Source organism: Barbatula barbatula (assembly GCF_947034865.1).
Source record: "Barbatula barbatula genome assembly, chromosome: 2".
Taxonomy (NCBI): domain Eukaryota; kingdom Metazoa; phylum Chordata; class Actinopteri; order Cypriniformes; family Nemacheilidae; genus Barbatula; species Barbatula barbatula.
Window position 1 is genome coordinate 1,124,648 of NC_136767.1, and position 14,082 is coordinate 1,138,729.

General features: G+C 37.7%; 1 protein-coding gene across 3 annotated transcripts in view; it reads right to left on the reverse strand.

Annotated features, from left to right (window-relative positions):
* specc1 (sperm antigen with calponin homology and coiled-coil domains 1) overlaps positions 1-14,082 on the reverse strand; it is a 64,279-nt gene that overhangs the window by 33,437 nt on the left and 16,760 nt on the right. Inside the window, exon 1 of one of the 3 annotated variants that reach the window (XM_079449148.1) lies at positions 10,416-10,724. The exons of the other annotated variants lie outside the window; for them this stretch is intronic. Within the exon in view, the coding sequence (XP_079305274.1) occupies positions 10,416-10,455 (40 nt within the window). The 5' untranslated portion in view covers positions 10,456-10,724. Of the gene's footprint in view, positions 1-10,415; positions 10,725-14,082 lie in introns of those variants that run through there. 3 annotated transcript variants of the gene reach the window in all.

Consider the following 14,082-nt stretch of genomic DNA (forward strand, 5'->3'; position numbering starts at 1 on the left):
CTCTTTTGGATGGCACACTGAGTGAGTGACAGTTATTCATGTTCAGTTTAATGTACTTAAGCTTGACCTCCCTATCTGAGAGCTGGCGCTGTTATGAAACAGTCCGCAGAGAGTGACTGTGCCAGGACCACCAGAGATTCTATAAATCAATAATATACTGCTCTTTCTGTCTCACACCCCCATCCCTCGCTGATCCATCAAAGACGGAACCAGGACACACACTCGTGCATTATACATCACCATTTTCATTACGATTTCATCACACGCATATTTAATCTCGAGAGAAACATCATCTCTGAATTGCTTTTTACAGCATCATAATAACTCAGATGTGGGTAAGGGAATGGAATAATCCCATTTTTATAGACGTGACAACATGGGGTCATACACCACCACTTACTACATTTACATTTACATGTATGCATTTGGTAGACGCTTTTATCCAAAGTGACTTACATTGCATTGTCCTATACATTTTGTTTCTAGGTATGTGCAATCCCCTGAGATCGAACCCGCGACCTTGGCGTTGTTAACAACTTGCTCTTACCACTGAGCTACTCTGCTCCTTTGCTTTCCTAAAGAGTAGTAATATTTTAGATGTATACGGAACAAAAAACACCCAACATATTTCCATCTCACACTGGGCAGACACAAAGTTTACAAGGGATGAGGAGATGTGAAAGTCTCTATTGCGTCACTAATGTTCGGGCAGTGCCATTCTTAACGGGCTGCATGATTCACTCTTTTATTAAATGCAACCATTCCCTCGCCAATGGTCTGCTCATCTGGGCCGTCAGAGAATCATACGGTCATGCACACATCTTATTATATTTTTGTTAAGAATGGATAGCAAGATGTTTGACTTGACTTGAGGCCTGACAGAGTCATTCAAGAAAAGAAACCTAACTTCTTGACTAGTGGTCCTTGTCCAGTAAACATGCAGTGTGTTTCTTACATAAGTGGATCTAATAAGTTGAAAATTAGTGGAACTTCATTAGATTGTGTTAGATTTAAAGGGTGTAAAGCAAAGAACAGAGACATAGAAAGAGACAGAGATAAAGCTAGACAGAGGTGCTGTGGGAATATGGAGAACAACATTGAGGTGTTCGCAAAAACCTTAATTGAATGTTGAAAGAAAATGTAGGCTTGAGAAAAAGAATCTCTAGTGTCCTGCTGTCTTTATTGAAAAGCAGATCTTTACTTTTACTTAGAGGCCAGACTGTATAAAGATCCTCCATCCTTAATCTTTAAACGAGACTACCCAGAGGTTCTCATTGACACATGGAGCACATATCATTTGGAGACGCAGACATGAAACATCACGGTGAATGGGGTTCAGGTTTCAACAGCCCCAGTGATGAATTCACTCAAATGTGAGCTGATTTAGCGCAGAAAACATCAAATAAAGAACTTGCTGTTGGCTGAGCTGCAATGTGAGGAAAGCGAATATAATCATCTAGGAATTATGCTGTTGTGTTGGACATGACAGCATGGGGTGAGTCCAAATGGAGAAGCCATTGAAAGCCAAAATCAACAGTGCAATAATGTAGTCATGAACAGAAAATGTTATGTGAAGGCGGCATGTTTTCTCTCAGCAGTGTCTCGGAAAGCACATTTTATCCGATAAAGCTTTTGGAAGCGTCGTGTATTGTTTTTTTACAGAAAACCTGACTGCTTCCTCAACCAATTGTCTCACGCTACATTATTTCATAATTGTATTACATTAAAATGCATTTAATCATATGCTGGAATAAAGTTCACAATCAAAGATGGTCAATGAGATTAAAGATCTGCCGGGAAGACTGATGGAGGGTAGTACGGTATTGTAAGGTTATGGAGAGAGAGAGTGTTGATATATGAGTTTGCAAAATCTTGGGCGGTCAGCTGTAATAATTACTCTTATCTGAGATTTATTTCTTCTGATATGAAGTCGAATGCCTAAGAAAAATATTTAACTCCCTTTCTTTTAACACATTACACCAGTGGTTCTTATACAGACTCAAATCTGTACCAATGTACAAAAACAAATGTTTTGAACATCTAACAACCCAGTGCTGATTATTAAGAAAAATAAAGCAAATAACCTTCATGCTTCAATACCACTGCCATTTTTAACAGACCCTCCAACCCAAATAAGATGAAGATCCATAGTGCCTAATGTTTTCCAGCCATTGTTTTAGGCTACTGCTTCATTCTCTTAGTTCTCTGTCATATCTTCCTGTTATTCAGTTTTAATGAAGGAGATGGACACTGGGTAAAACATGTGGGTCCATATACAGAAGAGAGAGGCAGTGAGCCCTGCTGACATCCTGCACCCAGAGGAAAACACAATCATTGACTTTCCATGTGCGTCAGACGGGACCTGGACATTCTGAGAGCTCATGGTAGAGGAAGCTGAAATCTGTTTTGATCCTCTTGTGTAAAGATGCCAGTCAGAGTGACACAAATATTCAAGTTCTCAGCAAAAATGTCCAAACTCTAACAGCATAACATAGACCTGCAATAAGTGATTTACAAAATCTAAACCTATTCAATGCTGATGTAATCATATTTTATTTTATCTCCCTCAAATATTTTTTTAGAAATTGCAACCATGAGGACACAATTACATTTTGTGATTTGTTTTCGATAAAAAAGCAATTATACACATATTGTAAGCACATTGGTGGGCCATAACGTAAACCTACGCATATAATAGCTTTAAAAAATACGTTATTGTATACAGCTGTCTTCCTTTAGCATTATATGCATTCATCATTTGTCTCAAAAATAACAAGAAGGAACAACGTCATTTTTACTTCACTATTTGCTTTACTATAGTATGCGAAGTTGAATACAGAATAACTGTGTCTGCAGAATGTGCCATGGATTACATTTTCTTTAGTGTTTGACAATTTGCAAATAGCAACCAATGGTTCACTCCAGTCCTCCCCCCTCTCTTTCGAAGCACTACGGTGGCTGACACAGGACTAAGATGTCATCAAGTTTATGTTTTGTTTCGTCTCTGTAGAGCAGTTGTCCTTTTAGGGCTACAGTAGAAACAACGTGGGGAACTTCATGTAAGGTGACCCGCAGTTTATGTAGATAGAAATGGCTCATTTTAAGATAATAAAAAGATAACATTTCATGATGTAAGGTCTTTATTCAGCTCTAAACGTACATTTTATAATATGTATATTATTTTGCATTTCTGTCAATACATCCTCCAAAAATGACACGTTATACCTTTTATTCTCCAGGAAAGGTTTGCAGAATTAACATTGTCTTTTCTTCCTTTGGTTCTTGTTGGGAAAACTTCCAACATTCTGGTCTGATGTACTGCATAGCAATGTTCTGTGCAATCAACTGATGGACTGCTGTAATGATTTCTTCCCAAATGGATCACATTTCAAGCTGTCAGATGACATACAGTAATGAGTCCTTTGATTTCCGCTCGGACTGTAAAAAATTCTTCCTCTATTTACTGTAATGTATGACCTACCCCTCTGGATAACTCCCTGGTGTTTATAAAAACAATACTTAAAGTAAGTGACAATTCCAGGAACTGATCTCTTAGATGTACGGTTGAAATGACTCAACGTTCTTAAAACTAATTTTATAGCTAGTATTATCTGTTTCGACTAAACAATGTACTCATTTGCTTAGTGCGTGAGGACGTATATCCAACAACAGATTTTTAGTCTACACTGAAAACCACCGTACTTTATATAAAAAAGAAAAAGGTTCAAACATTCCGTATGATACCTTGTCATCTCAGTGATCTATCCAGTAATCTGTATTGGCCAATAAAAGCTATTTTTCGCACTATCGGCCAATAGTTAAAAAAAGCAGATGATCAGGGCCGATATATCCTGTCAATCGAAAGAGGACAGGAAAAGCAATGAATTTGAACTCAGTATATGGAAAATGTTGGGTTCTGTCTGTGCCGACCCCTCTCTCCACCCAATACTACAGTCCGGTCAAAATGAAGCTAAAATAAATAACTTAACATATATATTACAGACGACAATATTGGCCATTACTGTATATTACTTAGTTTACATTTTGTAATCTACTTGGAATAAATGTAAACGTGGGTGGAGTACATGGGGGCAGTAATTTGGCTTGATGTGTGTTGACATGCTTAAAACGTTCAATGTTATTTTAGATTAGGGCTGGGTATCAATTCTGATGTTCTGATTCGATTCACAAGCTCTCGATTCGATTCGAGTCAACGATTATTGGTTTTTATACAAATCCTGTAGATATTTCTAATAAAGACCAGTAAATATCAGATGAAATAAAAAAAATGAAATGAAGAGACCTGTATATTAAACTTTAAACACACTTGGGTATATTGAAACATAACAGACACATACTTTGATCAAACAGAACAGGTTATTTTACATTTAAGAAACTAAATTTAACTAAATTAGCTGTAAAGAGAGGCTGCGATCATATGAACCGCTGCCGATACGTAACATCCACCCGTAAAAGGTAAAGTAACATCCAATGGATAGTAGTAGCAATAACATTCACGTTCATCAATGTTCAGCGCTTGCGAAAATATGAAAGAAAAAAATTGATTCAAAGCTTTTGTCGAATCGATCGCATTAACAATAAACTTCACTTTTTTTTGCCCAGCCCTATTCTAGATATTAAAAACATACTAACAAATAATACAGTATCACTACGAAAAGCTGTTTCGTTGCAACGGTTTTCACTTAATCCACTTAGCTATTTGCAAGCAAATTACTTGTCAAATTATTTTGGGTGGTTCTCTTTAACAGAGTAGGCCAAAGGTAAAGCATCAAAGAGATTCTCACAGTGCTACTATTCTCAAATGTTTAATTGAGTTCAGGCTGAAAAACAGCAGCTAATAAAGGTGGAGAAGGAATTTAATCACAACTATTAGCCGTTTCTGAGAAATGTGTGCGGCTCTGTATGGCATTCATGGCCTGAAATCTACAGACCTGCTTACCCTTCTATCCAAAGTTGTATGAAATGATGTGTGGATATTGAGCAGACCTGCCTCGAAAAGGACATTTTATGCTCAACTTCCTTATTTTTGGTTGAAGCCCAAAATAAACCTGAGAGCTGGTTGTGGTAGAGACAAAAACAAGCCAGATATAGCTCTGGTTTCTTCGCTGACAGGCAAATCTGGTAAAAGACCAACTATGCGTTCACTAGAATTTATTACATTTCTAGCTCCAAACATCTCCACCGTCCTGAATCTGAATTCTGAAACATCTTCAGTAAGATCTTTATAAACAACTTAAATGAGATGATTTGACCAATTTTCCTGCTTATCTTTTTTTATCTGACAGCAAATGGACGACTCCAAGATCCTTCCAACAATGGCCAGAGAATGAGAGGGCAATAGCAACTAAGTGTTTACAATAGGGGTGTCATGCTTTATTCCGCAGAGCCAAGCACAAAATCTGATTGTGTTATTTGTCTGTTGACTGTGAAAACAGCTCTTTTGGCATTAGATCTTTAACACCACTCCTTCAATGCTTTTAGCTAGACTAATGATTTTTGTCTTGACAAGAAACTCAATGCAATGTTTATCTTCTAGACCAGTGTTTTATGACTGTTTCCTTAAGTTATCAGGATTGTTTTTGCAATCATAATGATTAATATTGTATAACTTCGTATGATCTGGCATCACACACATACACCCGTAGACAAACAGGACAGAGAAGTAATATAAACATGCCACTCCTGTGCAGACAAACGCTGGTGTGTACAACAATGTGTTTACTTCAGTGGATACAACTCCAAGAACTGTAGAAAATGTATCATAGACCTTATTATCTTCATCCATGCTGAACATATGCTTATGCTTACAGCTACTGTGCCCATGCAGTATACAAAAAGAAAGAACCCTCATTTATTTGCCACAGAGTCTGTAATCCTTCTAACTAAAACGCGTGTCATCATAGATGGTAGATGCATTACATCACATCTCTTGTATATTAGCTCTTGTACTGTTTACATCCGTCTGGGTGCAGTAATAAAGTGGCACATTTACCGTGAGAAAGAAAATTGGCTGATGGGAGAGAGAGAGGGCAGAGCTGTGCCCTTGAGCACAACAGCAGGTCACCGCCCTTTTACAGGTGAAGCTTTGCATAATCTTCCAACTTAATGACACTGCACATGAAGTACAATGCTACACAACATGGAGTGAATGCCTACAAAATTTTGAATACTCCATCTCAGTCACTGCTAAAGTTGCATGTAAAGATCTCTGGAGAAATAAACAATCAGTGAAAACTAGACTAACACAGGAGACTGTACATCTCCGTTTAGGGATGCAGCGATACCAGTATCGGTATCGAGCCAGATACTAAGCTCCTGTACTCGTACTCGTAAAAATGCACCGATCCCAAAGGCCGATAACTCATGTGACATAACTGTCTGAAATTTGCATTGAAAGTTTGTGACAAGCACAGTTGGACGGTTGGAGTTGTTTGTAATTATAAAACTATTTTATTTTTAATTGTCTAACTGTGTTGTGAAAAGGTACAGGTATCGGTGAGTACCAGAAAAAAATATCGGTACTTGTACTCGGTCTTTAAAAAACGGTATCGGTGCATCCCTTCCGCAATTTAGGGTATATTTGTACAATTTTGCTTTGAATGCTCTTTAGGGTTCACACTAAGAATAATTCAGTGGCTAAGTCATTATCACAAAAATATAATAATGGTAAGTTAATATAATAAGTTATATTCAGTGGGATATATTTTCAGTGGGACATTAAAAATGAAACTAGTTTCTAGCATTTCATGATATTTTAATATACACTTATATTTTAATATAATTAAAACATATTTGAATATACACTTAATATTTTGGTGAATTCTAATGGAAATATTTGAGTTACTCAGACTTACTTATTTTTTTACTTACTTGATCAAAACAGTATATTTGATTGATTTCACAGCTTTGAAATGTACTCAATTATTTTGAGTGTAAAACGTTTCACCGTAAAAACACAGTTTAACTTTTTAGAGTGTTCGAGTAATGCCGGGGTCACACTTGACTTTTCGTTCCATTCAGACGCACCGTCCGAAGATATTTTGCCAGGTAGCAAAGTTCAAGTTGGGTGAACTCTGACATGCGAATACATGCAAAGGTTTTAATACACCATTAATAAGATTTACATTTGAATAAAAGCGAAGATGTCGTTGGACATCAATTTTGGTCAATACGGTCTGTCTACAGGGTAAAAGGTCACTAAATAAGCTGTCCACAGAAAATTTTCTCAAGAAAGACTTTTGAATCATTCAATCATTCATTGAACCTGTTTGTGTATACAGTATACAAATATGTTTACCACCACACACAGCTAAACCATCAATATAGCAGTTTTCTTTTGTAGTGGACAGAGACATTCAACATATCCAGACTTAAATTCTTCCTGTTGTTATCCAAAACAACTACTATCGCTGACAAGTAGAAACTGCATACACAAACTATCTGATGAGCTGGACACAGAGGAGCTAACAAAACAAACAAGAGCTGTTGTTCCAATGACCGGCACTGTTATTGCTGTGTTGCTTTTACCAAAGGTTCACACAATACAATCACAACAACACTCATCCTTTCCCGTCTCAACAAAGCATTTGGCATTTAAGGTCAGTATTACACAAACCAGAAAACATTTGGGCAATCTAAACCCAGTCACTTGGACCTTTCTTCAATTCTTTTTTGAGCATGAAATTGCTTCTTTTTCTTCTGTCTCTCACAATCTTTCGGTCTCACCCTGCTGGTGCTTTTCATTTCTAAAATGCCCTATAAATAGACTCAATTTTGAATGTGTATGTCATCAGAATGGCTGCAGAGCACAGGGGCAACTTCGTTCTCCAATAGACTAACAGAAAAACAGCACATCGCTTTGCTGGAAACTGCCCTGCCAATAAACATCCTTTCCCCCTACAGATAAAGCGTATCAAGTTTAAAAGATATAGCTGCCTTGTGTCCACGACACAAAACAACTTTTGACTTCCTTTCTTGCTATATCTCAGCTGTAGCAGGAGGCATGCGTGGAGAGATAAAATGAGCTTCCCTTTCCAACGCACCACCCCATTCTCACATCATGAATCGCTTTCTAAAAACCAATTCTGACTCAGAGATCCGTGCAACCTTAACTAACCTTAACAGAGATCTCTTCTATCTCACTGAGTTCAGCAGGTGTTGGGAGGCGTATTTTACAAACACAGTCCTGTCTTTGATGTCTTTGATAAGACAAGGACAAGAAATTAAAGACATTACCACATGGACCACATTACCATGTTACAGTTTTGGCCGCAGAGCATAAACGCAAACATCTGTTGTCCGAAGCAGACTTAATCATCAGAACAAGTATAATTAAGTACGAAAAAATATAAAATTGCTAGACAATAAACTTTCCCTCTCCCTGAAAGGTCATCCTTCACTGATTCCTATTACTGTTGCATTATGGGTAGTTCATCTGACATTAAAGACCGATCTGAAATCACGATTAAAACAAAGCAATTAATCAGCTAATGCTCATAAGTTATCTAGACTTAGAACTGTTAACAAAACCTATAAAGGGCTAAAAACAAATAGGTTCTTGCAGAAATCTGTTGAGTTTATGGCCCTTTACAGTCCAGCATACAGAAAAGAATGAAATATAGGAATGAAATCAAATCACAGTTTCATATATTGAACTTCTAACATGATGCGTTCACATACAGTAGGGTACAAAAATGAATTAATCTAATTCCTGGCTCCTCATGATCTGGTATCTGTATCTAATGGTCTTGGACTCCATCCAACAAGCCAAAGTAATTTTTTGCATCCGAGCCTTTTACATTATAAAGGAATCCTCACATTTTCCGCCTGCATAAAGTTACGGCTTTATCACGATATAAGTTTCCTTGCGGATTTAGCCAGAATCCAATGAACCTTGATAAGTCGGGATAGAGGAAGGAAATGTAAGCTTCAAAAGGAAAATCTTCATGTGAACCATTAGAGCATTGCAACATATTCCTAAAACAATTTTTTACTGATGCCAAAAGGTGTCAAGCTGTAAAGATAGATAAAGTCTGTGTGTGTGTTTAGCATAAACCCTACTGTTTCATCTCAAAGACACACACACACACACACACACACACACACACAGACTGTGTTTTCTTTCATAGATAAGATTCCTGCAGTGGTAAACTGGCAGCCGGCCACAGTCTCTGCCAGACACAAACACACACACACACTAAAGGAAGTTCTGTTTCCAGAAAACTCAGTAGGAAGCTCACGATTCGATCTCCCGGACAGGTGAAAATTACAATATTGCTTCTATTGAACTGAATGTCAACTGTCACTGGCTTCCATAAACCAGTCAAGAACACAAGTGATATTGAGAAATTGATATATATAAAACTGAATCTAGTGATAAGATAAACTGTTTCCCACGTTGCAGCCCACTTTGAAATGCAAAAATATGAGAACATTAATCCCCTGCGGTGGATTGCGTTTTAAAACGCAATCATTAAACACATATGGCCCAGATACTCTCTCTCCCACAGAGTGAGTTTCATCGAGTGTTTCTCAGCACATTTTTATGCAAAGTGTACCACATAACTAGATTATAACATTTTCTCAAGGAAAGTGAGTGGTCTCATTGTTGTGCCGGTGGGGTGTTGTGAGTGGATGTCAGAGCACGGCTTATACGCAGCCTTTTAGGGTATTCTGGATGGTTGCTAGGGTGTTGCTAGATGATTGCACTACAACCCATCTCCTCTAATTGATGTCTCACCTTCAATGTGAGTCTATGTGTCCTCCAGAAATTTCATGAGATTTTATGCATGTCTGTAGCACAAGCGTCTGGGGTGAGTTATGCACCGGGTATAAGGTATAACAGTAATACTAATGTTTGCTTTAGGACCATAGGTCACAGAGTGTGCTGGCTATTTCCGGCTCTGACTCAGAGTAGGACTCCGTCTTGACAGTATGTACACACACAGCGATGATGAAGAGCAATGGGATGTAGATAAGAGCTTCATTTATCATCCAACACTCATACAGCTGCACAGTCACACCGGCCAAAAACACAGTCAATGACATAAAAACGGAGGGTCAGCAAAGACACAGATACAGAGACTGAAAACGACACAGAATACCCTAATAGAACAGTGCGTGCTAGTAGAATATGTTTGATCGACCAAGGACATTAAGGACTGCTTAAGCTAGTTTAGACCCACTGGTCTGGGGGTCTAACAAACATAAAAAAAACATGTAACCTGTTATGTTGGCTGCTTCACAGACAGGTTGACAGAGAGAACAAACAAAAATGTGAGAAATCGTTAATTCATTTTGTGTATTAGAAATATGTATAAAAAAAAAACGAGCCCAAACACACACGCATCAATGATAAAGAATACATCCACAGCAAGGTGACACATTAGTCAGACCTGTGTCCGCCTCCTCCACCCGGGTTTCTTGGTTCCCCATGTCTGTTCTACACGCTGCTCCACAGAAGACACGCTAATCCATCAGAGTAGAGCTCTGCCGACCTTAGCCAGACACACCTGACAGATCACACAGTCCAAATTCACTGCCGATGCGTAGAAGACAAAGACAATGTGACAGTCCTGTTTTTCCTCTCTAGCTATGAATCAGCAGCTGGACAACATTCCTGCTGTCCCAGGCAAACACTAGTCGCTGTGTAACTCTCTCTCCCTCTCATTCACTTGTTCCCTCTCTCTCTTTCTCTCTCTCTCAGCGTGAGGGAACAGCTGCAGCACAGTATAGACAGTCTGCTTTGATCAGAAATACATAGGGGGCATGGCTTCTCTCCGTCACATCTATCTGCTCCTCCTCCATGAGCTCAAACATGCAAATTAGTTGAAGTAACTCTCTCCTTAATGTTTTTATTCCACCCTCTCTCCTCTATATGGCATTGTAGTAGGTGGTAGGAGAGTACAAAGAGAAGAATGTGTTGGACAGATGAAAAAAAGTGTTCAATCATCTGCATCAACATTTGAACATCTCTGACCTCATTTATCTGCCCTGCAGTGAAGGATGCTGGGTTTGAAAGACAGTCACACTGGAAATGACTTTTATCGTGTCTTCACACAGAAACACACAGGTATCCCATCTCGTGTTTTGTGATGGATTGATGCTTTACTACACTATGGGATATTGCAGCACCCTAGTTAGACTTGTTTTCGTTTTTCCAGAAGGAGGTATGAACCTCGCTCATTCCAAAGTCATTTAAAATACATGTTTGTTAAATATTAATGTTAGAGAAAAAAGTATGTCCTCTTAGCCTGAATCTGTTCTTGCTTGGCTTGACAGTTCAAACACACATTCTTTGTTGCTTCTCCTCTCTTTTCTCTTTTGCACTTTCACTTTCTCGATCTTAAAATATCTCTCTTACTGAATATATGTATAGTGTATAATATATTGTATAGTGTATAATGTATAGTGTATATTATGTGGCTTTATGCAGTATCTAAAGGGATAGAGACATGTTGTTCAATCGAGTGTCATTTAAAGAACATGGGTTATACAAATATTCTTTCAAATTTGCCTTTTGTTGTTCTTTCTCCTTTTCTAAATTTGTTGGAGGAGTTATATCAATTCTCTCCACCCTTGATAAATAATCACAGCTCTATTCTGCCCTCCTGCAGCTCTATCACATCACAAACAAAGTCAGAAGAAAGCTTGTGTAAACTCGGCTGAGCTGATCTGTGTTCTCCCGGACCTCTAACAGCATCAGCTCAATAACCTTACATCAGCACACAAGTTATTACTTACATGATGACTTATTACAGCTCTTCAATAAAGGAAGTGTTGTGTTTTTGTTAAGTCACCAGAAGGTTCTTGGCATTTCCAAAAATATAAAAAAGAAAGTGTTTATCGACCACTCTTGTGTTAGTTAGTTTTTTGCAAAGGTGCAAAATATACATTTAGCAACGAAATTCAGTAGTAGTAGAAATGTGATACTGGCTTTAGAAGTATGCAGGCTAATGTTCAAGGTGTGTATTTGTAATTCTCTGCCGTCCCTTCTGTCATGTGTGTCACCGCACAAAACCCATTAAGATCAAGTCATTCCTGTGAATCGCAGGTAACTTCAATTAGTCATTCTGTGTGGGTGAAAACAATTATACATACAAGTTTGAAAACATGCGAGAACCTGTTTAACTGACAGCTTTCATCCTTATTTTACCTTCGCATTGTTCTTATCCTTTCACTCGTCAAATATGACAGAACGGTGAAAGCAAAGCCATAAGCAGAAGAAAATGATCTAAACGCTGTTATGTATAGGAATAATATCAGCATTCACCTTTAAAGGCAATCCATATGGCTACCAATTTGGAGTAAAAGGCAAAAGCCCTAGATGAATTTTAGCTTAATAGACAACACAAGCAGATGACAAAACTGATGAAGCCAGTAAGACTAAATATGACAAATCATTTCAAGTTTAACACTGACATTAAGTGTTATGGCTGTAATGTCAACACAAGGTTCATATATGCAGAGGTTGTGTATACCTAGCTACTGTGAGCACTATCATACTGTCAAACTCCTGTTTATGTTTATTTTCTATTATTAAATGGGAAATTCATTTATATTTGTAAAATTTTTATGTGGAGTCCATGTGAATTTTGTAATACTATGTCATTATTATTATTGACAGAACCATAAATGTCATGGCTGAGGCCACGGAAACACATTTATGTGTATCATACATACTGACACAAGCAAAAGACACGGTAAAAAAAGAAGCTGTGGTTCTGGTTGCGCAGGAGCTTAAAATTCCAGTTCTTTATTGCTTCTGCTTTTATGGCCAGTGAGAGTAAGCGTGATAATGATATTACAGCATTAGAGTGAAAAGTGACATGTTGACTTAATTATCTCATCAGACGGGACTAATATTAGCATAATGTTACCTAAGAGCACAACACCAGAGGAAAGGATATTGTCATTAATCTTAATGACTCACAATAAATGCATAAATATCTCATCCACGATAATATACCATTTTGTAAATACAAAACTAATCCAACACAAATATTTGATTCTATTATAATATATAGAGTAAATAGGACGAATAGGAAAATAGTTTTTGAAGGAAAATGTTTAGGAACAGGCAAAGTAGCAACATCATGTGGCATTAATGCTATTTAAATGTGTAGTATCTGTAGTAAAATCAACAATGATTAAACCATTGTTTGAGACCTCTTTTGTTTATAGTTAAAACACTCAAAAAATGAAGAGAATTAAATGAAATACAAAGAATTCTGCTACACCCCAATTCTGGTATTTAACCGTATTGGCAAACCCACAGAGGTCATGCGGCCACACTGCATTCCTGTTTAACACCCTAATCATTGATGTCTGTTCAGGTTTTTCATGCTGCAGAATAGAACACTTATGAAAAAACAACGTTGTATTGGCATGTCTGCACACACACGAGCGCCGTTGTTAACTGGTTTTCTTTGTATGTCAGAGCCACACGCAGTACAAAATTACTTCCTGAGTCCATCTATTTAACTTTTCCTTCAATGACCTAAAACTGAACCCTCTGTTTCCATGTACAATGAAGAGCAGGGATACATACAGAACCTACACAGAGACAAGCCTTCATATCTCAAAAGATAATAAAGTCAATATAATTCGGAGCAATCCAGACATTTCTGTTTCCATCATCTAATACCGGAAGCTAACTCATGTTTTCCGAATCATCTCATAAAAAGCTGGATTTGCAAACGGAACACAAATCCTTTTCTCTTATTCTTAAGGGAAACTTAAAACACAGGGTGTGATCTGTTAAACAAACATAGAAACTAAAGATTGAATTGCCATCATGTGCATGTGCAATTGACAAATAAACCCGGACATGTGTCCTTTGGTGTGACAGCAAGAAATTTGAGAAAAGAAACTAAAAGAGATTGAGATAAATCTCTCTATAAAATTCTATAACCGTTTGTTTTCTCCATTTTTGCCGTCGCATCATAGGACACATGGTACGGTTTCATTGTCAACTACCCGCATACTGTACATTTAAAGCCTGCCAATAAGCCAACAGATGCACATTGCACACAGATGAGCATACCACATAAAGAAGAGGAT